General features: G+C 42.7%; 1 protein-coding gene across 2 annotated transcripts in view; it reads left to right on the top strand.

The window, feature by feature from the left end:
* Positions 1 to 26,811, top strand: part of Sv2c (synaptic vesicle glycoprotein 2C) — a 173,590-nt gene that overhangs the window by 70,896 nt on the left and 75,883 nt on the right. Inside the window, exon 3 of one of the 2 annotated variants that reach the window (XM_050153836.1) lies at positions 15,366 to 15,546. The exons of the other annotated variant lie outside the window; for it this stretch is intronic. Coding sequence (XP_050009793.1) covers positions 15,366 to 15,546 — 181 coding nt within the window. The remainder of the gene's footprint in view (positions 1 to 15,365; positions 15,547 to 26,811) is intronic. 2 annotated transcript variants of the gene reach the window in all.

A 26,811-nucleotide genomic window follows, 5' to 3' on the forward strand; every position in this document is an offset into this window, starting at 1 on the left:
CCGGAGTCCTCCTTGCTATGGCCCCAGGCACAGAGGTTGCTCCAGACTGGGGAATTGGGGAGCTTTCCATGAAGTGCCAGATAATTCAATAGATACTTTAAGCTTAAAGCCACCTGTAGTTTATGATGCGTATTTTTCTTTATGATAGTCCTTTCTTAGAGTGTAAAGCGCTCCAGGCATAGTGGTTGTGATACTTCCCCCTTATTCCCAGAACTTGAAAGACAGAAGTGGGCAGATCTCTGACTTTAAGGTCAGCCAGGTCTACATGCAGAGTTCTAGACTAACCAGGGCTACATAGTGAGAATCCAGTCTCAAAACAAAACCCCCTGAGATTTGCCCTCTATTTTTGCATCACTATACAAATAATGGTCCAGCAAGGTTTTAGCAACTGACCAGAAGTTATTGAACTTCTCAGACCTCATCAGAGAAGCCCAGAGAATCTTTAGCGCATCCCCACAAAGGCTAAGAGGAAGAGTGTACAAGCCAGACATCAGGGGAGACATGAGCAAAACAGTGTCTTCTGGACATGGCAGGACCATTGTATTCGTGAGCTTGTGGCACGTGTGGCTGCCTCCATAAGACCTGTAAGATCAAGACAATCAACACTTTAGTATGGAGGAAGAAGACTTTGTGAGCCTTCGCCCCTCACTGAGAAGCTATGGACAATTTATGGCTTTGGAAAAGGGGAGAGTCGGTTTTCTTTAAGCGTGTGATCCCTGGTAGGTTGAACATGCTCCAGTAGCTGACTTCGTACCTAGGAGAATTATGGAAGGGCAAATTAAACTTGATTCATTATTTTTAAAAAAGAGGATATGAAAGATGGGGGTTAAGGAAGTGGGGTGTCTCTGTGGCAGAAGTTAAAGGGAGGAATTGGAATGAATATTATCAAAATACATTGTATGAAATTCTTAAATAATAAAATAATAATATAGTACTATAAAATATAAGATTCATATTAAAAATGCAAAATTCTATGAATCAGACTTTCCAAGAGAACACCTACTAGTAGCATCTACAAGGCAGTCTCGGGCTACTGACTCACAAACAGATGTAAATCTCCAAGAGCATGTGCCTGACTCCACTCACGGTGGAGATTTCATGACCTTTTATGACCTTATTCAGGTAGCTACAGGGTACCACTTCTGCCACACTTCATTGGCTCAAGGACTTGCCAGTCAGGATCCAAGAGAGGAGAAACGTTGTAGATTGTACCTCTAGACTCAGATGCCACAAAATTCCATATTGTGTAGTCACTGACATGCATACAGGAGGCATTCTAGAATGTTCTATGCTACAGTAAATATTTTTACTTTAACCCTTTTTCAGAGTGCAATGTTTCCAAAACATTACTCCTACTTTTGTGAATTTTGTATTAGTGGTTTCAAGTTTTTTGGATTTTAGAGTCTACTTTTAAAAAATGAGGATTTGACATATGGAAGACATTTAGTTGGATAAAGAAAGAACTGAAAATTAACAATAGTTACTCCAGCACACACTACTCTGTCTGTTTCTGTCCATGTATAACAACAGACAGAACCAGGTTTACAGAGAGCAAGGGGAAGAACAGGCCCTTGGAATGAAAGACCGTCTTTCAAATGGAGCAACTTCCTCTCAGGAAGAACCATATCATGCAGCGGTCGGATTAATAATCACCAAAGATAATAGGTATTTGAACAAGTTTAATAACAAAACCAGACTCACGAAACCAAGGTTCCAGCGGAGTAGCCGGCGGAGACAGGAGAGGAAGGGAAGGGGCGCGCAGCCTCTGCCCGCCCAATATATCAGTAAACATACGCCCGAGGGCAGCCCGCCCCCAAGGGGAGGGCTTATCCCTACAATATCATTGTTCTTGTCTTTCCCATTTCCGTATGGGCTGCTGGGAGCTTTCTCACAATGTCTGTTGTATTGGTATCCATTTGGGAATCATACCTCCTGGGGAAAAAATCTTAAGTATGTAATATATCACAGTATCTTGGGACACTCAAGATTTTATAGTCAGAATTTGTTTTTCACACTATCCTTGCCAATTGCATAGCTGTATATGAAGAATTTCTGTTTGAGCCAAACCTTCAGTGATGTCGTTGCCATTGGTTTCCTCCCAAGGATTGAAGGTAAATTTCTATTGATGAAGACACCATGTACCTCGGACGCAGGCCTTGGAAAATCCAAGCTGCATCTGATATGAAAGATTCCTCCCGGTGGATTAGCTTTTATAGTACCAGAAAGCAGCATGCAAGATTCCAAAGTAGGGGTATAATCGCCAGTCCTATCCTACAAAGACACCTATGAACCACAACCAAACATGTGTGGCACCATAACCCCAAGGGTGAAATAGTGGTACACATACGTTGGCAGCAACCACCATCTCTGATGGTTTGGGAAACAGGAGCCCTTGTTTGATGTTTCAGCACTGATGACAAAATAAACCTCAGGTGTCAAGAAATGCTGCCCTGAATTCATCTCATTATCCCCTGACAGAAGCAGGTTAGGTGTGGGGCATCTGTACATCCACTGCCCTGAACTAACAACCTAGTTACCTACCTGTTTGGGGAGATGGGGGGTTGGTGAATATGACCAAAACACATCGTATAAAGAACTGATTTGTTTTTTTCAGAGAATCACAGTGATGATATATTTTTCCCTAACACATAAAAACTACTGTGAATTCTTCTGGTTGCTTTGATGCCTGCCACATAAACTTCAAAACAATGTTAAAATGAGCAAAAGGCTTTGTAGATAATTTCCCAGGAATGGGTCTTGGATGATCTGTGTAACTTATTTCGAAACAATTTGTTGGGCTAGAACTACGCTAACCTTTGAGTTCACTTTAGGACCTATTTCCCTGGCTAGCAGAGCTGTGTTCCTAGGGACTGAAATCCTCAGACTTAAGTGATGAGGACCCTGGTCCCTCCATGCCTTCTGATGCTGTAGAATATGGAAGAGATTTGGAACACATATAGATGAAAACTTGTTTTCTTGTTCAGCTCTTCTAAAATGCCAGAGCCTTTTAAAATTTTAGTCTTTGTTTGGTCACTATGGAGACATAACAGAGCCTTCTCTTGGAGAAGTCCTTTCATTGCCTCCATTATTCTTAGGCTTGAGGAGATTAATACTTTCTCATAAGCTTGGCTCTTTTTGTGTGTGTTCTAGAAACAAGGCACGTGATGGCATCATTCTTACAAAGAGGCCAGCGCTTCCCAGGAAGGGGCATTTGTCTGTGTTTGCTGTAAGGAGGCTTCACACTACACTCGGGGTGTCATGTCTGGCGCTCACGCGCCTTGTCACACCTGGGTGCTTATGCTCCACCGCATCTGCTCTGCCTCCCTTCCATCCAGATGTGTGTTTTGCTTCTCTGTATCGCTGTGATGTGCATCTCTGTTTCCCTGTCCTCCCTGCTCATTCGCTTTTCATCATCTGCTCTCTGTGAGTGTTACTGTCTTTGACAACAGCTTGGGATTTCCTTTTTAGACCTCACCAGTGACTTCTGGGGCAAACTCAGCAGTCTTCCTGAGTTCTTACTCTCTGAGCACCATCCTGAGGCCCTTGCCTCTCCTCCATTCTCCTCTATCTCTATCTCCTTGCCAGCCTTTTTTGGTTCATATTTCCCCGCTTACCCTCCAAATATGGACATTTTTTCTTAAACTTCCCTATTGTATTGTGACTCTCAAACGAATTTCATCCTCCCTCACTCCTGATTTGATTTTAAGATTCTCATGGCCTCTCAAAAACTCACTCTAACTCTCAGTCACTATACATCTGCTATAGGCGACTGTTTGCCAGACAGAAGTGGTCTGCAAGCTACAGCCTAGTTGTTAAACTCAGCCCACCACTATATATAAAGTTTTATTGGAACACAATAATGTCCATGTGTTTATGTGTTATCTGTCTCTGGTTCTGTGATGTAACAGCAGAGTTGTGTGATTCACAAGGGCAAAATATTGACCTCCAACTCTTTATAGAAAGTTTGTGATTCTAACACAAGGGCTTTGATTTCATTAGTTCCCCACAAGAAACCATAAATGATCCCCAGTGTCTTTGTTAGTTATTGTGGTGGTTTTAATAGGAAGGACCCCTCTTAGACTCATGTGCTTGAATGCTTGGCCCATTGAGAGCAGCACTATCAGCAGATACGGCTTTGTTGGAGGAAGTGTGTCACGGTGGAGGCAGACTTTGAGGTCTTATATGCTCAAGCTACACCCAGTATGGTACACGGTTCACTTCCTGTTTGCCTGAAGATCCAGAGGTAGAATTCTCAGCTCCTTCTCTAGCACCATGTCTGCCTGCATGCCACCATGTTACCTGCCATGATGATAATGAACGAAACTTCTGAAACTATAAGCCAGCCCCAAATAAATACTTTCTTTTCATAATAGTTGCCATGGTCATGGTATCTCTTCACAGCAATAAAACCTTAAGAGGGTAATTAACTTTCTTGTTAACTATTTAAAGGTTTTTCTCTTTGCACAACATTAGGTTCATCCATGCTGTGACAACATTTTTAAGTCTGAATAATAATATATTGTTTGTGAATTTTACACATACACACACACACACACATGCACCTTGAACAATATGGAGTCTTGTATACTCTGTTCTATGTGCCGTCAGGCTGTGTACACTGTCTTCTTCCCTTAAATTGTAACTTTCCTGGGAGGGATCTTTTATATGGGAGACTTCTGATTCATGAGTCAAAACTCAGTACCACCACCGCCTTCCATGTAGAGGTTTAGAAGGCCATAGAATTAATTAAACTGATATTTCTCTTTTTTTTCCCTTAAGCATAATGTCCTTGCTTTAATTACAATGTGTGTTTGATTTTGAAATAATTACTCTTAGCAAGTTTTCAATCTCCCAAGAAAAGAAAGGTTTAAAGACCCATCTTCACATTAGAATTGCATGGAAAAAATTTTAAAGATATAGTTTGTCTAGACCTAGTGTAGGCACAGAACCCCTGTGTGAAACCCTTCAGATGCCTTGTTTGTTTCTGAGACAGGGGTTGTCCTGCAGTCCAGGCTTTCTCTGAAGTCTGAATCCTCCTGCTTCAGTCTCCAGAGGCTGTAAGTATAAGTGTGTGGCACCGTGTCTGACTTTCTCAGAAGGTATTGTACAAGCTTCCTCAGAGACTGAAACCTACAGAAAAGCCCCTTAAGGGGGAAGGTAAACAACTCAAAATAACTTCAGGAAGTCCCTGAAATCAACCAGATTCACTAGCCCCCTCCCTGCCAGAGTAGACAATAAAAGCTGAGAGTCCCTCTCAGAAGAGCAAAGCTAATCTGCAAAGAAGATTCTGAGACCAGACCAGTTGCCTAGGAGAAGCAGAAACCAGCTGAGCTGCCTGGAAGAGGTTTAGATCAGAGACACTTAGAAAGGACACACTCCAGCCTGTTGAGCAGTCTGCAGGCTACGAAGTATTCTCCAGCTTTCCCAGTTTTCATGAGCTGTCACCCATGCCTGTGTGGGCCTTGGAGACACAACTGTCTAGAGTCATTTCTGTTCCTGTTAATAACTCCAATAAAACTCATTGGTTCACCAAGTTGGACTTGGGTAGTACCTGTACTTCGGTATTTCACGGGATCCATATCTGGGGTGGGTAGGCCTGTGTGTGCTCCATCTCCCCAGGGAAATTTCTGTTACACAACAGATGGTTGTAATGCACAGCTAGACACAAAGCTGTCTTGAACATGGCAGTGAACTGCTGAGGAGGAAAGGCCATGTCCTGCTCACATTTGGCAGCTTCTCTTGCCTCTCTGTCCCTCATCCTTAGCTAGATTTCCAGCTTGCAGCAGCAATTCAGACAAACCGTGGTCATTAGCTATTACCGATCCCTTTTGGTTGGATCAGAATTGGGAATAGTGCACTCCCCTCCCCCAGATCACAGCTTAGAGTACAGGAAGCTTGAAGAGCAGGTTCCCATTAGTGTGGGACCATTAGTGTGGGACCAAATATGGTGTCCATCATCTACCATGAACCAGCTTGCATTCATTTTCTTCTTCCTTAATACATGTTGTTGTTATTGTTATTATAACTATTACTATTATTATTCCTCCAAATGCCAAGCGAATTGCAATTGCCTGCTTTGAGTCTAGAGCTAACGACCATGCCTGTTTTCTTTTCCTGCCTCTCCTATCCAACAAGTATGCTATATCCTCGCCATTAAACCAGGGACAGTGGAGAATAAACTGGGTTTTCTTATGAGGACTCCCAGCTAGTCTCCCTGTTCACTGGTTGGGCAGAATGTCTCTGATTTTCATCTGCTGTTTAGTGCCCAGGTGAACTTGGGTAAGCGAGCAGTGTTGCCCACATATGCAGGCAGCTTCGGCCTCTACCTGAAGACACATTTAAATGCCAGGCTTTCCAAATGTGAATTAGAAACATGCAGTGGATGGCATCTGATATTTACCGTTCTTTCTAGCTGAGGTGAGCTGACTTTTGTTGTAAATATTCTCCAGCGCAAATTCAAAAGGTTTGTCCTTGCTTCCTTCATATGTCTTCGGTTTATTTTCCTTGGTTTTATTTGATTTTTCTATAAGCCCAGAGATGTATTTGAGCACACAGTGGCTCCTCCCCGTGGCTACTGTCAATAGCAGTTGAAAACCAGGGATGGAGAGGCAGCTCAGTGGGAAGGGATTTAGGGAGTTTGTATGAGGCCCTGAGTTCAATCCCCAGCACTGCAATAAATGCATGAAAATAATGATGAATAAATGAATAATAAGAAGGAAAGAAGCAAAGTGAGAGGTTAGAGTTAGGTAAAGCTTATTAATGATGAGTTCTTTAAAGTTTCTGTCTGCAAAAATAATGCATGTGTGTGCCCGCATGGGTGCATGCACTCGTGTGTGTTTGTGTATGTGTGTGTATGTGTGTATATCTGGGATTTTAAAAGTTAAATTATTTTTCCAGAGCTGTTTCAGGTGGATCCTTTTCTGTCCTTGAGCTGAAGGAGGCTAGATATCATCATTCCATGGCCTCTCCTCCTCCTGTCAGCTCTTACCATCCCTTCGTTTTTCCCTTCTCTGTCTGCTTCTCACCAAAAAAACAAAAACACACACAAACAAAAACATTAGACATTGCTGCTTGCTGAGCGATTGTGCGTCACCCAGTTAAGAAACTGATTTATTCCATCTAGTCCCTAAGAAACCCGTGAGATAGGAACTATTATTAGCCCCATTATACTGAGGAGAAAACTGGGGCACAAAGAAATTAAGTAACTTAGCCAGGACCACAGGCCCAGGAATGAGAGACAGATCTAGGCTACTTGTTTCAAGGCCTGCACACTTAACTCATTGTTGCCTGGTGCAATGTTCAGAATGGTAAATGATGGGCAGTGAGAATATTGCATTTAAGTCAAATATACATTTTTTTAAGTTTTCCTTTTTCCTCCTTCTCAACACCCATTGCCTTGGTAATGAGATCACTTCTAAGACAAGACCTTGCTACCTAGCTAGGCTGGCCTTGAACATGTGATGCTGTTGTCTCCACCTGCCCAGTGTTGAGATTACAGATCTATGTAGCACCATGCTAAAGGGCTCTTCAAACTGAAACTCACCCTTGTCTTTCTTGCATCCTCCCAGCTATCAGTAGCTTTGATTTTTCAGGTTCACAATTCTTTCATGTACAGTGAGAATGTTAAGACATTACCCCCAATCTGGACACGAAGTCTTCTGTTAGGTCTTGATCTCTTTCAGTTATGTGGCTCACTGTTTGGTGGCACTGATTCCTTTCTGTCTTCTTTCCGAAGTCCTAGTAATGATTTCTTTTCCTTTTACGCTCACGTTTCCTGTGTGTGTGATTGATTTGTAGGCAAATGTATAATTAACACCAAGCATAGATGGAACAAACAGGTCAAGCGCATGTGTAGCCCGCCTTTGGGGGTCACAAACCACCAGCAGTGGAAGCAGAAGACAGGCAGATGAGTCACAACGGAAGGCTTCCAGTGATGGGGCTCAGTGTGCTTGTTGGGGGTGGGCTGAAGCTTTAATCCAGTGAGTTAGATACGTAAATCATGGCTCAAGGGTATCAAATGAAAGGTTATTCATTTATTACTGTTTAAAGACAGTACACAGGTCGTACTCAAGACCCTCACAGTAGGCATAGGGATGGCTGCAGTGGGGCAGCTGGACTTAATTATTACCAGAAGGAAAAATAAGAATCTACAACCAAAGAGAAAAGTTCCAAGGACCCTAGGAAATGGGTGGGAAATTACTAACGGAACACGTCGCAGGGCAAGAGGACCTCTCACCTTGTTAGTCTAGATAGACTCTTGCTGAAGACAAACTAGGGTACCTAGACATCTGCTGAGGGATGGTAGAGGGTAAGAAACCTGATTAGATATCAAGGGATGTCACGTGTGGGTACGTGGGGGGGGGCGCTGGCTTAGCAGAAGTCTTGCTAAAATTGAGCAATGCAGAGAGGAACTCAGGCAGCCGGAAGCGAGGGCCTTAGATGAGGGAAGTCCTCATCTGGATAGGTTAGTCTAGAAGAGCATCTCCATCGGTGAGCTGCTACTGTAGGGACGCCCTGGGTTTGCAGAAGAAAACCCCACTTTTGTGCAAATAGTGTATCAGCTACTTACAAAAGGAGTAATATCTAGAAATATTGAGCACAATTGGGCAATAATGGTATTTTCTTTATTCTATGAATACAACAGCCTGCATTATAGTAGTCTTTCCAGACGTTCCCAGAGATGTTGTTTTTATTCAAAATGATTCCTTGCACTTTGACTTAGAAGTTTTAATATAAGAAACACTTCCCTGCCTGTGTAACAGGTTAATAGGATCATTATTGCCTCGTGGAGGTTTTTCCCCCAGTAAATTTAGCATGTCACCATAGAAAAATTTTCCTTGGAAATCAATTTCTAAATTCATGGTGCAGTGAATTCTAAAGTCACCCATTAGTCAGAGATAGCCAAAATGTTTAAAATAATTTTTAAAAGCCAATTGATAGTTACTATGGGAGGGGGGGAAGCTGTAGCCTGTTTCCTAAATTTGTTTTGTTTTGTTTAAATGTGGTTTAGAATGACGTCAGGAAAAAAAGATGTGACCCCCTTCAGGGAATGTCAGGAGGAATCAAAAGTAGCTTAGCAGACGAGAAAATGGAAATGTGATATTTATCGGGGGAAAGAAGGCTATGATTAAATCAAATTGAAGCAGCCTGCACCTTAGAAAATGCCTGGATGACAACGTCACACTCAGGCAGGGCCTTGGGGCTCTTCTCTGAAGACTAGGACAACAGTATGGCCAAAATAAAATAAAGTAAAATAAAAAGGCCTTTACCAGAGCCGTAGAAAGGGGATCATGAGCTTGTGTCTCAGGCCAAGTTCAGCTTCCTGGTGGCTTCAGTGGATTAAATAAACTGATGAAAGAACCCAAGTCATAGTCCAGGGTGTTTTTCTATTGCTTTCCCAGAACTGGACTGGACGCTCACCTGCAGACCTGAGGAAGATGGCCCTTTCTTTTGGAGGGAAAGGAGGATTTTAAGCCCAGGTTTCTCTCTGTCCTAATACTTGCTCTTGTTGACCAGGCTAGCCTTGAACTCCAAGAGTTCTGGGATTAAAGGAGTGAGAAGCCATGCCCAGCATAGGAGCCCTTTCTATGCCTTCTGCTTGCCCCTTTGTGATCCCCAGCTCCTTTAGGGAACTCTGACTGCTCCGGGTCTTCTGAGGTAGAATACCCTGCCACCTATTACCTCCCCCCCCAAGACATGTTAGACCCTACGTAAGAAATGTATTTCTGAGGATGTGTAGGTGGAAAGCCTGCCAAGCCAAGAGCACTTTCAGACACACATGAGCATACAGAGCATTTAGGGATTAGGCTCAAGTGAACAAGTCGGACCCAGGAAGCACAAGAGCCTGTGTTCCTATCAAAGTTCTTGGCCCAAAGGTTTGACGAGCCAATGTCTAAAAGGAGCGACTTCAAATTCTGCCTTCTCACAACTTCTGGTCTTCTCCCTTCTGAAAAGAGGGCCTTTGGCCGAAGGCTCTGCCTAACCCTGGCCAGCAGAACACGGTGAAGAAAGGAGAGGGAGGACGCAGGGGGCACATCCAGAGTGTGCAGCTACTGCAGGTTCTCAAGGACTCCCTGAACAATACCCTGAAAACAAAGTAGCGATTTGGACACAAGTGGAAAGTACAGTATGTCTCCTTCCACTCTGAGCAGTTACAATTTTATTCACACCAAGCCCTTGTAAACATTCAAATGTTTGGCTTTAACTAGATTTCATGATCAACAAGTGAAAATTCTAATCTCTACGTTCTTCTCTCAAATAAGCTGCTGGGTAGGCTGAATCCTTTCCATAGCTTGCCTGGTGGAATAGTCGAGTTACCAATGCCAATATTAAATAAACATAAGCCACGAAAGATGCTACCTTCAGAGGGTAAGCACTTTTAACCAGAGTGAAAGAGGAAGGGCTACACAGCTTGACGTTGCACGCCTTTGTGACAAACCCGCCACTTGTGGAGGACTTCAATGCCATCTCATGTTTCCCTCTCACACATTCCATTCTTAAAGGAACCCCCCAGGATTTGCGTGAGAATTAACAGCCTCTCCCCATTGACTCTTCTATTGGAGGACACACCTCCTGCTTTGGGCCAAGCCAAATGACTCCTTAAACATGCTCCTTAAAATATCCTGATCGAGTATCCCGATGAGCACATAGGGGACCCTAGTGCCCCCCCCCAAGATGGCTACCTGCTTCAGCATTGTTCTGGTCTGGCCATTTATCCCCAGGAAGCCATGGAAAGTCTAGCCTGGATGTTGCCCTCTGACTTACTTTTTGATAAGCCACTCTGTCTAGATTACAAACGATTCTCTCTCAAGAGGCTGAATATCCAAATGACTTCATGAGCAGGCAGTTGGAGGAAGTAGGGAGTCACGGGTGATTAGAGTCTAGGGGACAGGGAGGACCCAGATTAGCTACACTTGCCTCCGGCACTCAGATTCACATCTCTTAAATGGAACAAATTGAGGTCAACCAGAAGGTCAAGAGCTAGATCGTCTACTTTATACCATCCGGTTCTTGATTTGAGCGTAATAAGTAGTTCCAAGGTGAGCTTGGCAGAAATAACAGTGGTGGTATCCGGACTGGTAACAGGTATCCTGGGAATCAGAGTAGTTTTCACACACTGGGCATTGTCCTATATTAACCCTTAAGGTCCCAGATCAATGAGAAGTCCAAAGGGTCCCAATGGAGGATCCAGAGTCACAAGGCCTGGTATTTTCAACACACCATGAATCCTGAGAACCCTGCAGGTTTTAGCCTGACAAAAATGAACTTACTACCCTAATGCGCCATTTTTTCTGTCTGTTTGATCATACTACAAAATCTCTCGGTCCCCTCATCTAGGACACAGGTTAATAATACCCACTCTTCAAGATTGTAGTGAAGTTCAAATGAGCCAAAGTGTGGCATGTTCTTGAAAAACCCAAAAGATGCAGAGTCAGCATGAGTAACAGCAGGGGTTATTACTCTCATTGAAAAAGTAAATGGAGTTTAGGTGCAGTGGCACCTGCTTACAACCCTAATACTTAGAAGGATAAGGCAGGAGGATCATGAGTTCAAGACCTGCCTGGGCAACATAGTGAGACCTTTTTAAAAGGAAGGAAAATGAAGGAAGCGAATGAAGGAAAATGTTTTAAGTGGTTATTGATTGAATGCAGATAGCACACTTTGCTGTGCCCTCCCTTCCTGCAGCAGAGCAAAGGAGAGAGCCACAGAGAGATTGGAATAGTTTTGCTCTCATGGCAGCTTTCTCTTGGGGCAGAAGGAAACTGAAGGACCTAAGCGGGTGAGGGGCTTTGTTTCTGGACCCCTAACTCTAAGCAAGACTTTCAAGTATTTAAATCCCAGAAGCTACAGGTCACTCGCTCCTGACAGTTAGACAATCACTTTCTTTTTTTTTTTTAAATATAATTTTTTTATTGAAAAAAAAGATTTCCGCCTCCTCCCCGCCTCCCATTTCCCTCCCCATCTCCCTTTTCCCCCCTCCTCCCTCTCCTCTCCCCCTCCCCCCCACTCCTCTCCCCCTCCCTCTCCAGTCTGAGGGGCAGTCAGGGTTCCCTGCCCTGTGGAAAGTCCAAAGTCCTCCCCGCTCCATCTTGGTCTAGGAAGGTGGACATCCAAACTGGCTAGGCTCCCACAAAGCCAGAATATGAAGTAGGATCAAAACCCAGTGGCATTGTCCTTGGCTTCTCAGCAGCCCTCATTGTCCGCCATATTCAGAGAGTCCGGTTTTATCCCATGGTTTTTCAGTCGTAGTCCAGCTGACCTTGGTGAGCTCACAATAGATCAGCCCCACTGTCTCCGTGGGTGGGTGCACCCCTCGTGGTCCTGACTTCTTTGCTCATATTTTCCCTCCTTCTGCTCCTCCTTGGGACATTGGGAGCTCAGTACAGTGATCCAGTGTGGGTCTCTGTCTCTATCTCCATCCATCTCCAGATGAAGGTTCTATGGTGATATGCAAGATATTAATCAGTATGGCTATAGGATAGGGTCATTTCAGGTTCTCTGTCCTCAGCTGCCCCAGGAACTAACTGGGGACATCGCCCTGGGCACCTGGGAGCACCAAATCTCTTGCCAACCCTAAGATGGCTCCCTTAATTAAGATGTGTGCTTCCCTGCTCCCCTATCCAACCTTCCTTTATCCCAAACATCCCGTTTCCCAAGTTCCCCCCAACCTCCCCTTCTCACTTTTCTCTCCCCATCTCCCCTTACCTCCCTCCGTCCCTCCCCCAAGATCCCATTTTTTGCCCGGCAATCTTGTCTACTTCCCATAATCAGGAGGATAGCTATATGTTTTTCTTTGGGATCACCTTCTTATTTAGCTTCTTTAGGAGATCAAATTATAGACTCTCAGGAAATTCGGGATCAACCTACCCCTGGACCCAGCAATGCCACTCTTGGGAATATACCCAAGAGAGGCCCGATCATATGACAGGGGCATTTGTTCAACTATGTTCATACCAGCATTATTTGTAATAGCCAGAACCTGGAAACAACCTAGATGTCCTTCAATGGAAGAATGGATGAAGAAAGTGTGGAATATATACACATTAGAATACTACTCAGCGGTAAAAAACAATGACTTCTCGAATTTTGCATGCAAATGGATGGAAATAGAACACACTATCCTGAGTGAGGTAACCCAGACCCAAAAAGATGAACTTGGGATGTACTCACTCATAATTGGTTTCTAGAGATAAATAAAGGACATTCACTTTCTTATGTGTAGATTTTTTTAAAGACACAGACACCACCACTAAGCAGCTTAGCCTCCATATGCTCAGAGCTGTGACTGGCAAGCACGTGCCGCTGAAGCTGTCAGTGTGGGCTAGGCTGCCTACACATTTCCTCCATGAGTCTATCTACTTTGCGAGGATGTGTTCTTTAAACCACCTTGTGGGCACGCTCTGGATCTCACGATGTGAGTAATCTCTGTTGAGAGGCAGGGGGCGTGTAGCCAGTCCTGTGGGAAAGAAGAAATGATGTCTGCCAAACACAAGGCTCGGTCCACTTCTTTGCAGTATCCCAGTCTGATGGGAAGCTGATTTTGGTAAGAAAAGAGTCTGGTTTACAGTTGTTCTGACCCTTTCCATTCACCATGGTTGCGTGAACAGTCTGTGTGGTGGTTGGAACAACTTGTCAGTTGTTTTCCTCCTGAGCCTCATAATGACTCATTGTGTGGTCACTGATAGTTAAGGGGATGTGACTATTTCCCAAACTAATCTCCATCAAAAAATTATTGCTCCACTTTTTTTTTGTTTTCTTACATCAATGTCAGACTATTTGGAATGTATATTTAAAAATAGTACTTGACCAAGAGATTCATGCCTATAAATCCTAGCACCAAGGAGGCTAAGAAAGAAGGGCTAAGACCAAGGCAAGCCTGAACTATATAGTCAGTTCTAGGCCAGCCTTGAATATACATTAGGATCTTGGGGAGAGAGGAGGAGAAAGAGATGGAGGGAGGAAGGGAGAGAAAGAGGGAGAGGAAGGAAAGGGAAAAGATGGATGAAAAGCTGAAGGAACAGTCTCTTTATTGCCCCTTCTAGACATAAGAAACTTTCACTTGTGACTTTTCTCTTGGGCATTTCACTATTTCAGAAAGGCTTCTCGGGGGGAGTGATGGCTCAGGGATTAAGAGCACTGTCTGCTCTTCCAGAGGACCTGAGTTCAATTCCCAGCCACCACATGATGGCTCACAACCATCTATAATGAGATCTGGTGCCCTCTTCTGGCAGGCATACATTCCATAATACCGTATCTGTGTTAAATCAATCAAGAGAGAGAGAGAGAGAGTTCTGAACTAACATTTGCCACACCTAGGTTCCTCACCAAGGTTTACATAATGTTTACTGGAGGTTTGTTTTTCTTAGGGAAGAATGAATGAGATGACTCAGTGATTAAGAGCACTGGCTGCGTGCACTTCCACAGGGCCTGGATTCAATTCCCAGCACCCACATGGCAGCTCACAACTGTCTGTAACTCCAGTTCCAGGGGATCCAACGTGCTCACACAGATATACATGCAGGCAAAACACCAATGCACAGAAAAAAATAAAAACAAAGAAACCGTTAAAAAAAATCAAGTGTCTACTACTCACAGTGACAGCAAGGGGAACATCTAACTCCTAGTTTTCATTAGTTTTCCTTAGGGGTTGAAGCCAGCATTAACATTTCTTGATGTACTCAAACTGTTCCTTGTCTCAGTGAACTCTTGACTCCAATGACCTTCTCTGATGAGAAGAGCGAGAGAGCTAGAATCCATTATGTCTCATCCTTGTAATCACCAAGTCCACTCTCCTCAACTCCGCAGAAAGGGCCAGAGTCTAGACTAAAAAGAAAACATGGAATCTGCTAGAAGAGGTAAGGCCTGGTCTTAGCACAGGCCATTGGTGTAAGAAGAACTTTGAAACAGTCTGGAGGTCCACTTTGACCTTGGACGGCCCTTGACTTAGTTTCTCATCTTGTCCTCGTCATGGTGACACACAGGACTTTTGGACCAGAAGTGGAAATCTGGAGTCAGACTCCAAGATTGTTCTGTGAGATTTCTCATACCCATCCACAGCATACCCATCCTCAAAAGGCTGGGGTGGAATGACCCGCTTATCTTCTACATGTGATGGCAAAGGAAATAACTTCCCATGGGTGCTTCTGAGGAGTACGGGTGGTAAAGATCTGGCAGAGCTAACTTCCAAACTGTCAACCAACCGCTGTATTCCTAATGATGCACTAATCGCTGTATCCCTAACGACGCACTTTTAGAGGTGTTTTCCCTGTACAAAATGCTGGAGTGTGTTTTGTGCCCTGTTTGCTATTACACATGCTACTTGTCCCCAATCTCTGACCTGTTCTTTTGTTTTCTGTGTGTTGCAGGCAGCATAGTGTACCTCGGGATGATGGTGGGGGCCTTCTTCTGGGGAGGACTGGCAGACAAAGTGGGCAGGAAGCAGTCTCTCCTGATTTGCATGTCTGTCAACGGATTCTTTGCCTTCCTTTCTTCATTTGTCCAAGGCTATGGCTTCTTTCTCCTCTGTCGTTTGCTTTCTGGATTCGGGTAAGGTTTTTCTCCTTCCTATTTTATAGCGATGTGTTTGCTCCCAATTGTAGAGTTACACTCTGTAAGATCTAAGCACCAAGAAAGAAACTTGTAACACATTTCTGCTATTTTTGTGTCAGCCTAAGAAGCCACAGTGTTGATTCTTGGGAATGTAATTATAGACATTTAAATCCGAGAAGGTACCGAGACACCCATGCTTTCTGTGCCAGGTGGTGTTGTGACTTAGCTCGAAGGGACTGGTTTTGCTTAAGTTGGAATTCTGTTTGCACAGCAAAACATGTTCAGAATCACACATTTCTTTTTAGAGATTTAAGTAAGAAAAAGCTGTGTCTATGACAACGATTCACATTATTTAGGGCCTGCTCTTAAAATACAAGATTAGGCTGTCTCAAATACTGTGGATTTTCCAGGCGGTGGTGGTGCACGCCTTTAATCCCAGCACTCAGGAGCTAGTTCCAGGACAGGCCCCAAAGCTACAGAGAGAAACCCTGTCTCAAAAAAAAAAAAAAAAAAAAAAAAGTACTGTGGCTTCATTGGTCTAGGTGCCCTGTGTGTATTTAACTGTGGGGGCAGGGGACTGCTTTAGGAAACAGTAAGTTCTGATCGTAATTCCTGATTTGGGTAGAGTTAACTAGAGTCCACTCCTAGCCATGTGAGGGGGTGCAACAGCATCAATGATAGAGCTATTTTCTTGAAGGAGACCGAAGCACGCACTTACTCAGGGTCCACAAGTGTAAAACCCAAAGGCCTGTTTATGAGAGTATGAAAACTCCACTTCAATAAGGAAAAATTGGTAGAAATATAAATTTCTGCCTCCCAATTCACAACTTAGAGATAATCTTTTCAAGATATTGTTAGGAACTATAGCTACTTTTTTTTTTTAATGAGATAAGGGAGGCAAGATAGTTTATGAGTTTGAGAAGTTACCACCAGCAGCTGCTTGATCACAGCCTACAGAGCAGGACGCAATTCTGCAGAAGAACATCAGAGGTCCCCAGCACATCTTTCTCTTACATACATACGCTCAACTACACAAGTAGTTTTCAGGATATTATCAGTACGTGTTGGGCACGCTCCAAAGGGCTGGAGCCTGCAGATACAGGACAACTCCTCAGCATACTAACTGCTTGAAGGAAGATAGCCATAGGTTCAGTAAAGCTGAGTGGAGCAAGGTGTGACCACAATGGCCTGACCCTGGAGACTGATGTCTGTGAGTCACATGGTTCCCAGAAGTGAAATAGAGAACTGTTAAATTCTTATTTAATCTGTATAAGCAGAGATGTTCCATATCAAATGAACAAAACTCTAACTAAAACAAATTGTTAAAAACAGCCATGACTCCTCATTCAGCTTCCAAGTGGGCACCTCTTTACAGACCTGGAACTTACATAAGGGAGAAGCCAAGTCCCCATGAGGAAGGATATACCACTATGTCAGCAAAAATTAATTGTGAATATCTCTCACAATCTTCCTCCAAAGGGGATGGCTATGCTTCGAGAACAACATAAATAAATAGAAGATAAGCTTCTCAAAATTTACTGGCCCCTGACTGGATTCCAGTAAACCAAAGTGACGTTGTAGTCTACCAGTCAGCATAGGAGGTTGGATCAGTGACATTTTAGCTCAAGTCTGGCTCACAGTGGCCAGGAAGTCATCAGCTCTGTCTTGTGCTTGCTTGACTCTAAGGTTCCAGAATGTTCCATTGGAAGAGATATGCCTGGCAGTGGCAGAGTCTCATGGGCAGAGCATCTGCCCACCAGGTCCATTCATCACAAACATCAGAACACGAAGAGAAGTCCTGGGTCACCAAGACCACACCCTGCATGTTACAGACTTATAACTGAGATCGGCTATAATCAGTCCTGTTAACTTGCAACATCATAATTAAGTCACCTGGACCTTCCAAATCCAAGGCTTAGATGTCTTCCTGTTGTCTTTGCTATGAATGCTGCAGGGCCTTGGGGAAGGTTTGATGTTAGGCTGAGATCTGCCTAGGCTTGTGGTTTCACTGTCTCTAAATGGCCAAATGTGCTCCCGGTGTGTTCTCATCCCCCCTACCCCACCCCCTGGGCAGGATCTCACTATGAGTCTCAGTGAATGACCTCCAGCACTTGATCATCCTGCCTCGGCAACTCAAGTGCTGGCATTACAGGTGTGTGTTACCATGCTCAGATTTCTGCTTTTCTTTCTTTTCACCAAGCTAACATAATCTTTGTGACTTGAAATGCTTATTCTGTACAAAAAGATTTTCCTGCTGGGTACACCAGTGTTTGTTGGGGTGAGGAATAGGATCTCACTAATTTTCCATCTGCCTTTTATTTTCTCAAATGAATCTCACACCAAGGCAACACACGTCCCTCTTTATCCTTTGTTACAGACAATTAGAAAGCTGGGAAATGGAGTTGGCACCGTTAATTCATTTTCATTTGCCCCAGAATTAAATTATTTGTTTCCAGTCACTGATAATTAAGGGAATGAAAATGTGTTGGATGCCAGGCAATGTCAGATTTGGGAGCTGCTCACTGTGGGTCTGGCACTCTTGTGCCTGCTGGTCAGGAGGAGAGTGGAGTAGCTGCAGTAATGGCAGTAAAAATTCTTTGTGTCTGTGCAATAGAAATGAAAGAAGAACCATGTCTTCTAGTGTAGTGGAGCCGAGCCACGCCTGCTTCATACCTGTGCACGGTGTCCATCACCTGAGCTGGTGTCAGTGAGATCACTGTGGCTGTGTGGAACTCTTTGCCACTAACCAGGATTCTCCCATGAGCTTTATTTTTACAACTGCTTCAAAAATAAATCCAGGCATTCAAAAATGTTTTCCCTTAATTAGAAATTCAAAGCGCAGACAGGCTGTTATTTCCAACTGGTCCACAGCTCCTGGGTTTTCTGGTTTTTTTAGTCTGATTCAGAACTATGCCGTTTTCCATTCAAAAACGTTTTCCCCTAAGAAATAATTTACTGACCACATTGAGAAAGTGAAAATTGATTTTTAAAGTTTGTAATATTTCTAAAATGTGTCTTATCAAATACCTGAAGAGTACTTGCTTTGTGAGAGGTGATGGCTTTAGCATTTTATGCAAATTGACAGATGTAAACCTCATTGGTCCCCATGAGGAAATACTACCATGCATGAGTGACTATTTAAATGATGTAGATGAGGAGGGTAAGGCACGTGAAAGTGTGGTAACCACCCACGGGCACACAGTGACTCATCTAGCCAGGTTGCAAACCCAGGGTGTCCAGCTCCAAAGCTGGTGGTCAAAACCAAGCTTGCTGTGTCTGAGACTCAACCAGAAAAAACTCTGCCTGTGTGTGGCACCACATCCCAAACAGGATCGGTGCTGCTAAGTGTTTTAACACATCTGTCCAGAAAGATTTCTGACCTCAGAATGGAATGGAAAGACCTTGCCCAGCATATACTTGAAATATCTGTAATTGAAAAATAATCTCAAATAAAACTATACGCAGGGGATTAATGTTTTCTTAGAAGATTTGTTGTTCAACATGGTAACCAACTGGCCACAAGTAGCTACCGGATACCTTAACTGTGACTTGCCCAAGTGTAATGTATTTATTATAAGTGCAAAGATCTATTATTACTCTGCAATTTGAAGACTTGGGGCATGTAAAAAAATGTACTATCCCATGGATAATTTTACAGTTAATATGTGTTGAGCAATAATACTCAGTAAATGAAGATATAATAAGATTAACCTTGATTTTTTTAAATTTATTAAAGATTTCTACCTGATTAACCTTGATTTTTCCCCTTGCTCTAGTATCTCCTCTAGAAAACACGTAATTATACGTGTGGCTGTGATCACTCTGTATTTCTCTTGGAAGGTACTGTCTTAGACAGTGCCCTTTGCAAGGCTGACCTTTTTTAGTAAACCTTATCTTCCAGTCTGCCCTGTGGTAAAGGCAATGTTGATCCCAATGGGAAAGGGATGGAGCAATTTAGCTTCCGCATTCAGAGCATCCCGGATCACACATTAGTCATCACACCCTTTAGAATTCATCCTTAGAGTCCCTTGTGGGTGGAATCTGGTGATTTTTGTCTAAAGCTCTAGCAAGTGGTGGTCTGCTTCAAGCAGAACTTCAAGGGACAAAGCAGGAGATGGGTAATAGGAGGATGGGTAAGTAGAGTGAGATCTAGGGGGGAGGGTGAGCAGAAGGTGTTTTCAACAAGTGACTGATGATTGCATCTGTGTGCTTTTGTAATTTCTCACAGATATTTGTAATAAGCCCTTTTATCTTTATTCATAGAGCCATTTAGGTGTTGGGGGAATGCATTCTTCCAACTCTCTCAAGAGCTGCAAGAGCTTTTGTATACAAGACAGCTTCAGCATCCTGACCTGTGTTGAGCCACCACCCCCCCCACACACACACACAGGCACTAGGCTGCTTCAGCAAGTGCATATGTATCCACAGATGTGAACGCTTAGGAGAACTAATCTGACTATAAACAAGTTAGAAGAGTTACACTGATATATTTTTGTTATCATCTTTGGTTAGCAATGTACAGACGCCCAGATTATGTTTACAAATCAACATTTTCAAATGACCAAGTTTCCTACAAAAGAATAGTTTATGCAGTATTGATAAAATAACTTTCTGTGTCAAAATTTTTCTATTATGGTTTTGGAAATTGGAGAACTAAAGTTCTCCACTGACTGAGAAGATCTTTTACCAGTAATGTGCCTGTCCCACTTATTTCTATCTTGATTTATTATAGCAAACATGTGCCTTCTAATCAGCATAGCACCCTCGTCTTCTGTGTCAGCCTAGCCTGCTCTACAGTTGCCACGTGTGCTCTTTCATCTAAGCTAGAGCAGCCATAGACATGGATGTGCGAATGTCCCTGTGGTAGGATACAGACTCCTTTGGGTATATGGCCAACAGCAGCATAGTTGCATCATATGGGGATGCAAGCTAACACAGTCATTCTGAAAATCAGTGTGGAGGTTCCTCAAGAAATTAAAAGTTAAAAATAGATACCCACATCTCTTGAGCTGTTGCTTGGATTGTTTCTATCTCTGGGTACAATTTAAAGCGTAACCAATTGCTTCCGGATTGCTGTGTAATTTGACCAGTGGCACAATATCTTCCCTCCTTTCTGTTGATTCTCAGCGAGGATTAACAGGCTATTTTCCAAGGGACTTATTTGTGGCTGTGATGCCTGGCACAGTCTACACCATACACTGTGCTTTGTATATGCCCGTAAACTTGTCTTCATAAAAACTGCCAGGTCTGCCCACTCCTGAACCCTGCTTATCATCTATGGGGGACATGTGGTTTTACGGTTATTCCTCAACCTGCTCAATTACGTTCTCACATAATTTCCCACTTCTAACAAGAATGCAAGGTAGAGGTAAAGGATTATTTGAAAATTACATTATGGAAAAACTAGAATTAAAGTCATTAAAGTATTCTTTATATGTGTGTGTTTTGTCTTATATACACATGTATGCGTGTTTTTGTGGGTATGCTCACTTATTGGGTGTCTGTGGGGAGTCCATAGACTGAAGTCTGGATGTTTTCCTTTATTGTTTCTCTGCCGTATTTGTTTTTTTGGTTTTTTTTTTTTGTTTTTTGTTTTGTTTTGTTTTGTTTTGTTTGAGGCAGGATCTCTCACTGAACCTGGAGATTACAGTTTCAGCTAAATTGTCCGGCCAATTCTTTGCCCACAGTCCACCTGTCTCTGCCTCTGAGTGTTGGGATTATAGGAGTACTCCAGACTTCAATCTCACATCCTCAGCACCCATGAGCTAAGCCAGTGTCTCATTCATGACTTCATCTTAGTTACTGGGAAAAATAAAGCCAGACATTGTTGAAAAAAAAAAGGTTAATGTTACTTACCAAAATTAGTATTATTAATTATTTAAAATTTTATTTTCCCAACTCTAAACTTCAATATTCAAGTTCATTTGTGCAAATTTATATAAGTTTATTGCTGGATAGTATAATGTGGATTTCAATGGTTATTCCTACTGTGCCTCCTATCACCACAGATAATTAATATTTGACATTGTTGGAAGCTCGTAAGAGGTATTTAATGTCTGATAGTGAGGAAGTTCCTTATAAACTACTGCTCTGGTTGCTTCATTTTTGTAAACATTCCCCCACAGATTCTGCAAAGAAAGGACCTTGATCAGCTTTTAATAACAGCGATCATGATATAATGAACAATAAGTTTCCATGGTAAGAAAATTTAGGGATTTCTAATAGTATAAAAAGTAATTATTTGGGGGCTGGAGAGATGGCTCAGAGGTTAAGAGCATTGCCTGCTCTTCCAAAGGTCCTGAGTTCAGTTCCCGGCAACCACATGGTGGCTCACAACCATCTGTAAAGAGGTCTGGTGCCCTCTTCCAGCCTGCATGTATATACACAGACAGAATATGGTATACATAATAAATAAATAAAATAAATATTAAAAAAGTAATTATTCAATCTTTGCATTATGGTTTTTAAATAAAACTAATTATATTTTTCACATTAAATCTCCATTCACTGTAATTATTTCTCATCCTTAGCACTGTTAATGCTTTGGGTTGCAAAATTCCTTCTTCCTGGGGACCCGTCATGTTCATTGAGAGATGCTGAGCATTCTCCCCCACCTCTACCTCCTTGATGCCAGAAGCACATTCTGAGTTGTAACAAAGCACATTGCCTCTGGATAGCTCAGGACATCTGTAGCCATCCACAGCCATGGGTCAAAGGAGAAAAAAAAAAAACCTTTTAAGTGCTACCAATACATGGACTGTGAGAACTCCCACCAAAATATTTATCTTTGATGTGTTCTCAGAAACTATATCCTAAGGGCTGGAGAGATGGCTCAGTGGTTAAGAGCATTGCCTGCTCTTCCAAAGGTTCTGAGTTCAATTCCCGGCAACCACATGGTGGCTCACAACCATCTGTAATGAGGTCTGGTGCCCTCTTCTGGCCTGCAGACATGCACACAGACAGAATATTGTATACATAATAAATAAATATTAAAAAAACCAACAGAAACTATATCCTAATGTGATAAACATCACCATCAAAAACAAATATGAGGTATATTGTCCCCTCGTATTTGACCTTTTTAGCCAGCATATGGATTTCGTTGCTTTCATACGTGTGTATCATATTTTGCTGGCATTTGCCTTCCCACCGGCTCTTGTCTGCCCCCTGCCCCTGCCATAGTCCTCTTTCTTCCCCCAGAGTGTCTTCCTTTTCATGTTAAGCGTACTGTTTTGTTCATTTATTTCTGTATTTGAGAGAAAACGTTCCATATTTGTCTTTCTGAGTCTTATTTATTTTGCCATCCACAAATCACATGATCTCGTCCTTCTTCATGGCTGAATACGGCTGGCTCTGTTGTGAATATGCACCACGCTTTCTTCATACACTCACAAATAGAACAGCTCCCCGAGAAAAAGAAGATCACCCAACCCAGTCTATCAACAGCTGATGGACAGTTCCTCGTCTGGACTGCTGTGAACAGTGCACTGTAGACATGGATGTACAGATGCCACTGGAGTATGCCAGCTTAGACTCCTTTGGTATAACTTCAAGAACTGAAGGAGTTGGATTGTTTGTGGTAGTTTGATTTTCGGGTTTTTGAGGAACCCAAGAGTACTGATTCCTATCATGAGTGACTAACTCAAATTACCACCAGCAGTGTCTAAGGATTCTACCTTCTCTTGATCCATATTTATTGTTGCTGTTTTTCTTTATGGTGAATTCTGATTAGACTCTGACCCCAAAAAAAATGTTGCAGTAAAACAACTACAGAAAACCTTTATTTTTTTAATTTGCAAATATTGGAAGGAAGGCTGTTGGCAGCTTTATCTTGTCATTGTCAGGTTTTGTAGAAACTAAATTATACTTCCAAGACATGAGTGCACCTGTTTTGCCTTTTGTCAAGAAATTTTTATTGATGATAATTGTTGCAGTTATCACATTTTTATGAAAGAGATCAGGTGTTTTAGAATCTTCTAGAATGTCCATCAGGATTGCCCAGCACCTTCTGATCAGCCCCAAGTGAACTCTTCCTCTGATAAGGACCACCAAGGCATTTGAGGGAAGGGCAGTCACAATGACTAAGGCACACAGTGACTCGGGAACACTGGGAAGTGTGCTGGCTCAGGACTTGCCTCTCAGTGTCCTCGGCTTCTTTTGTGGTCAGACTGATTTTGGAAGGGGTGCGTGCCCTTGCTTTTTAGGATGTTTAAGTAATCAGAACAGCACAGTCCAGGGGAGCTGGTGTGCCTACTTCAACATGAAAAAGTCTGAAAACCTTAGGAGTAAATCCGTTGTTCATGCCTGCTGGGCCAGGTACAGGGGACTAAAACAAACCAGGCTATTTCCACCTTCCCCTTGAATGGAGTATGAAATATCAGAGGCAGGTAACCTGGCAGCACAGGGGGTGATTTTCCTCTGAAAAGAGCAGGCTACAGAAGATGGTAATATTTTCCCTTAAATAGATGGCTAGCCCCCTATAAGAGAGTGGGTGTTTGGATTGTTTTATAGATCATAGAGAATAGAGAGTTTTGCAAAGGATTGACTAGCATCCCACACTAACTGCTCAGATTCATTTAATTAGAGTTCTTTGCAGCCTGGTGTACAAACAGGTTGGGAGTCATCCATGAACAAGGACCACCTTAGAAAGAAGCAGTGCATCAAAAATGAGCTTGATTGCTGAATATAACATTTTTCTCTTTTTAACTCTGGCTTACTGGAAACTAACACGCAGTCTTAAAATTTCAGCCATGTCGGAATACATTTATCTCAGTTTAAAGGTGCCTGAGGTATCTTGGCATGCAATTTTGCTTTCATGAAGTATGAGTTATAGCTGTCCCATTCAGAGTGTCCAGAATCCTGGTGAACTCTTAATTAGAATGTGAAGGGTCTGTCAAAACTCGAGATTCTTTTCTGCCCTGAAAACTGATGCCAGGGCTAGAGACATGGCCCAGTGGATAAACACCCTTATCATGTGGGCAAGCATGAGGGGATGAATTTGAATCCCTAAAAGCCGTGTGAAAGCTGGATGCACAGCATGAGCACCAAGAGAGGTGGGAAGTGGCAATGAGACCCCTGGGAAGCTTGCAGGAGAGCCACCCTGTCATACGCAATGGCAAGCCAACCCACAGAGATTCTGTCTCAAACAGGCAGAAAGTAAGGGACATCACCGGGAGTTGTCTTCAGACCTCCAAATGCACACCCATATTCATGCACACTAATATGTGCACGGGTGCACACACACACACACACACATACACACACCACATGAGGGGGCAGCAATGCTACAGAACAGGTACTCAGCATGACATGATTTGTGAGGGAAACATTCTATTTCCCACTCAGACTGTGTGTTGCTATGAAACCATCTAAAACCTGTTCAGATATTGTTGAATTTTAAAAGTGACCTAGCATGAGCTTCCCAAACAACCAAGCAGAATTAGGAGTCTACTGTGGTATGGAGCCAGCCCATTCTCACTACCTACCACATGTATGTTTTTTGTTTGAGGATTTGGTTGGTAGACAGGGACCTGGTTGCCGCCCATGTGTGGGCTGATGTTAATCACCATGTCTTTCATCAGAATACTTTTTGAAGTTATTCATTAGAAATTTTATGTAGTCATAGTATTTATAGCCTAGAGAAAAGGAAATAAGGCTTTAACCAAGGAACTTGCTGCTGATTCTTATAAATGCACTGTGGGTCTGGGGAATATTGTGTTGTGCTTGCAAAACATGCACAAGGCCCTGGGGTTGATCCCTAGCACTAGGAAACCAGGGAGGAAGGGAGAGGAGGGTAAAAGGAGAGAGGGAAATAAAAGGAAGACAGGTACTGTGACCCATTTTGATACACATGAAAATATGTACATAATGAATATAATTATATATGTTAATGTACACCATAAATGTTTATAGAAATAAAGCTTTTATGGAATGGACTTAAGCTTTTCCTTATTACTTAAATTGCCATCAAATATTTTCATTTCAATCATATTTCCTAAGAAGCTATAGAGATTACTAAACTGGTTTCATGGCTCATAGACTGAATGCACTGAGCTGAGCAGCCTGTCCGTGTCCACCAGTGGATGACTGCAGCATCATTGTAAGTGGGAGAGATACTTAAAATGATGCTGTATTTGACCTCCCAGTTAACATGAAGAATTATACATCCGGTGGTTCATTTGGTCAGGCCAATTTGTTGCGAAATGACCTTTCCTTAAATTGCATTTGCTGAAGGCATGACTAATAGTCCTTTATTGTATTAAAGGCTCAACAAAAATCAGTTGCTAGATGGATGGACATGTTTTACTCTTTGACATTACATTATTTGAAATGTCAATAGCAATTTACCTTATGGTACCATAAATGGAGGAATACATACTTGTAGGCTAGATCTCTAGGAGCTAGCGCCACACCTTGGCTGTGTTGTTTCACACACATATATGTATATGTCGTGATATGTAAGTAAAGCCTTTATGTCCAGCTTTAAGTGACATGTTTAGTAGAGTCTTTGTGTCTGACTTGGGAAGAAATGTTTCAACAAAGTCTTTGCTATGTTTGAGTTAATCAATCGAGGCTAAGAAATTTTTTGAGACCATTTGAACCTTGGAGAAATGTCTCTCTGAAGACTCTGCACTTGGTGCTATAAGAGAGCTTGCATCCGCACTGACCTTGGTTCTAAGACACTCCTGGCAGCCCTGGCTAAACACTCCCGGCTAGCCATCGTCGAAAGGGACTGAGATCTGTGTGGGTTGTCTGCTTTCATGGGCAGCAAGAGCAAGATAACTTTGTTAGCTGGAACATTTCACAGCCTCATCTAACCGTTTATGTTTGAATAAAGTAACTAGAGTGAGCTAGCTGGTTGTCAGTGTTTTCCAAGAAAGCTGAACCCCTCTGCTTCATCGGAAAATGGAGGCTTAGCATCTTGGTGAGCTTCTCTACCTACTGCGGTACCTACAACTCAACATCAAACAATATGTATATATGTATATGCATATATATGTGTTTGCGTGTGATATGTGTATGTGTGTATTGTATATATTATATATTTGCATAAACATATATATTCATTTTTTCAAGGCAGGGTTTCTCTGTAGCCTTGGCTGTCCTGGAACTTGCTCTGTAAATCAAGCTGGACTCAAACTCACAGAGACCTTTCTGCCTCTGCCTCCCGAATGCTAGGATTAAAAGTGTGTACCACCACAACCTGGCCTAAAACAATAAATTTAAGATAATAGTTTGAAGCATATATAAGTAATACTTTCT

The sequence above is a fragment of the Alexandromys fortis genome, unplaced genomic scaffold (genome assembly GCF_014885135.2).
Source record: "Alexandromys fortis isolate MF-2015 unplaced genomic scaffold, M_Fortis_MF-2015_v1.1 scaffold_79, whole genome shotgun sequence".
Lineage (NCBI taxonomy): Eukaryota > Metazoa > Chordata > Mammalia > Rodentia > Cricetidae > Alexandromys > Alexandromys fortis.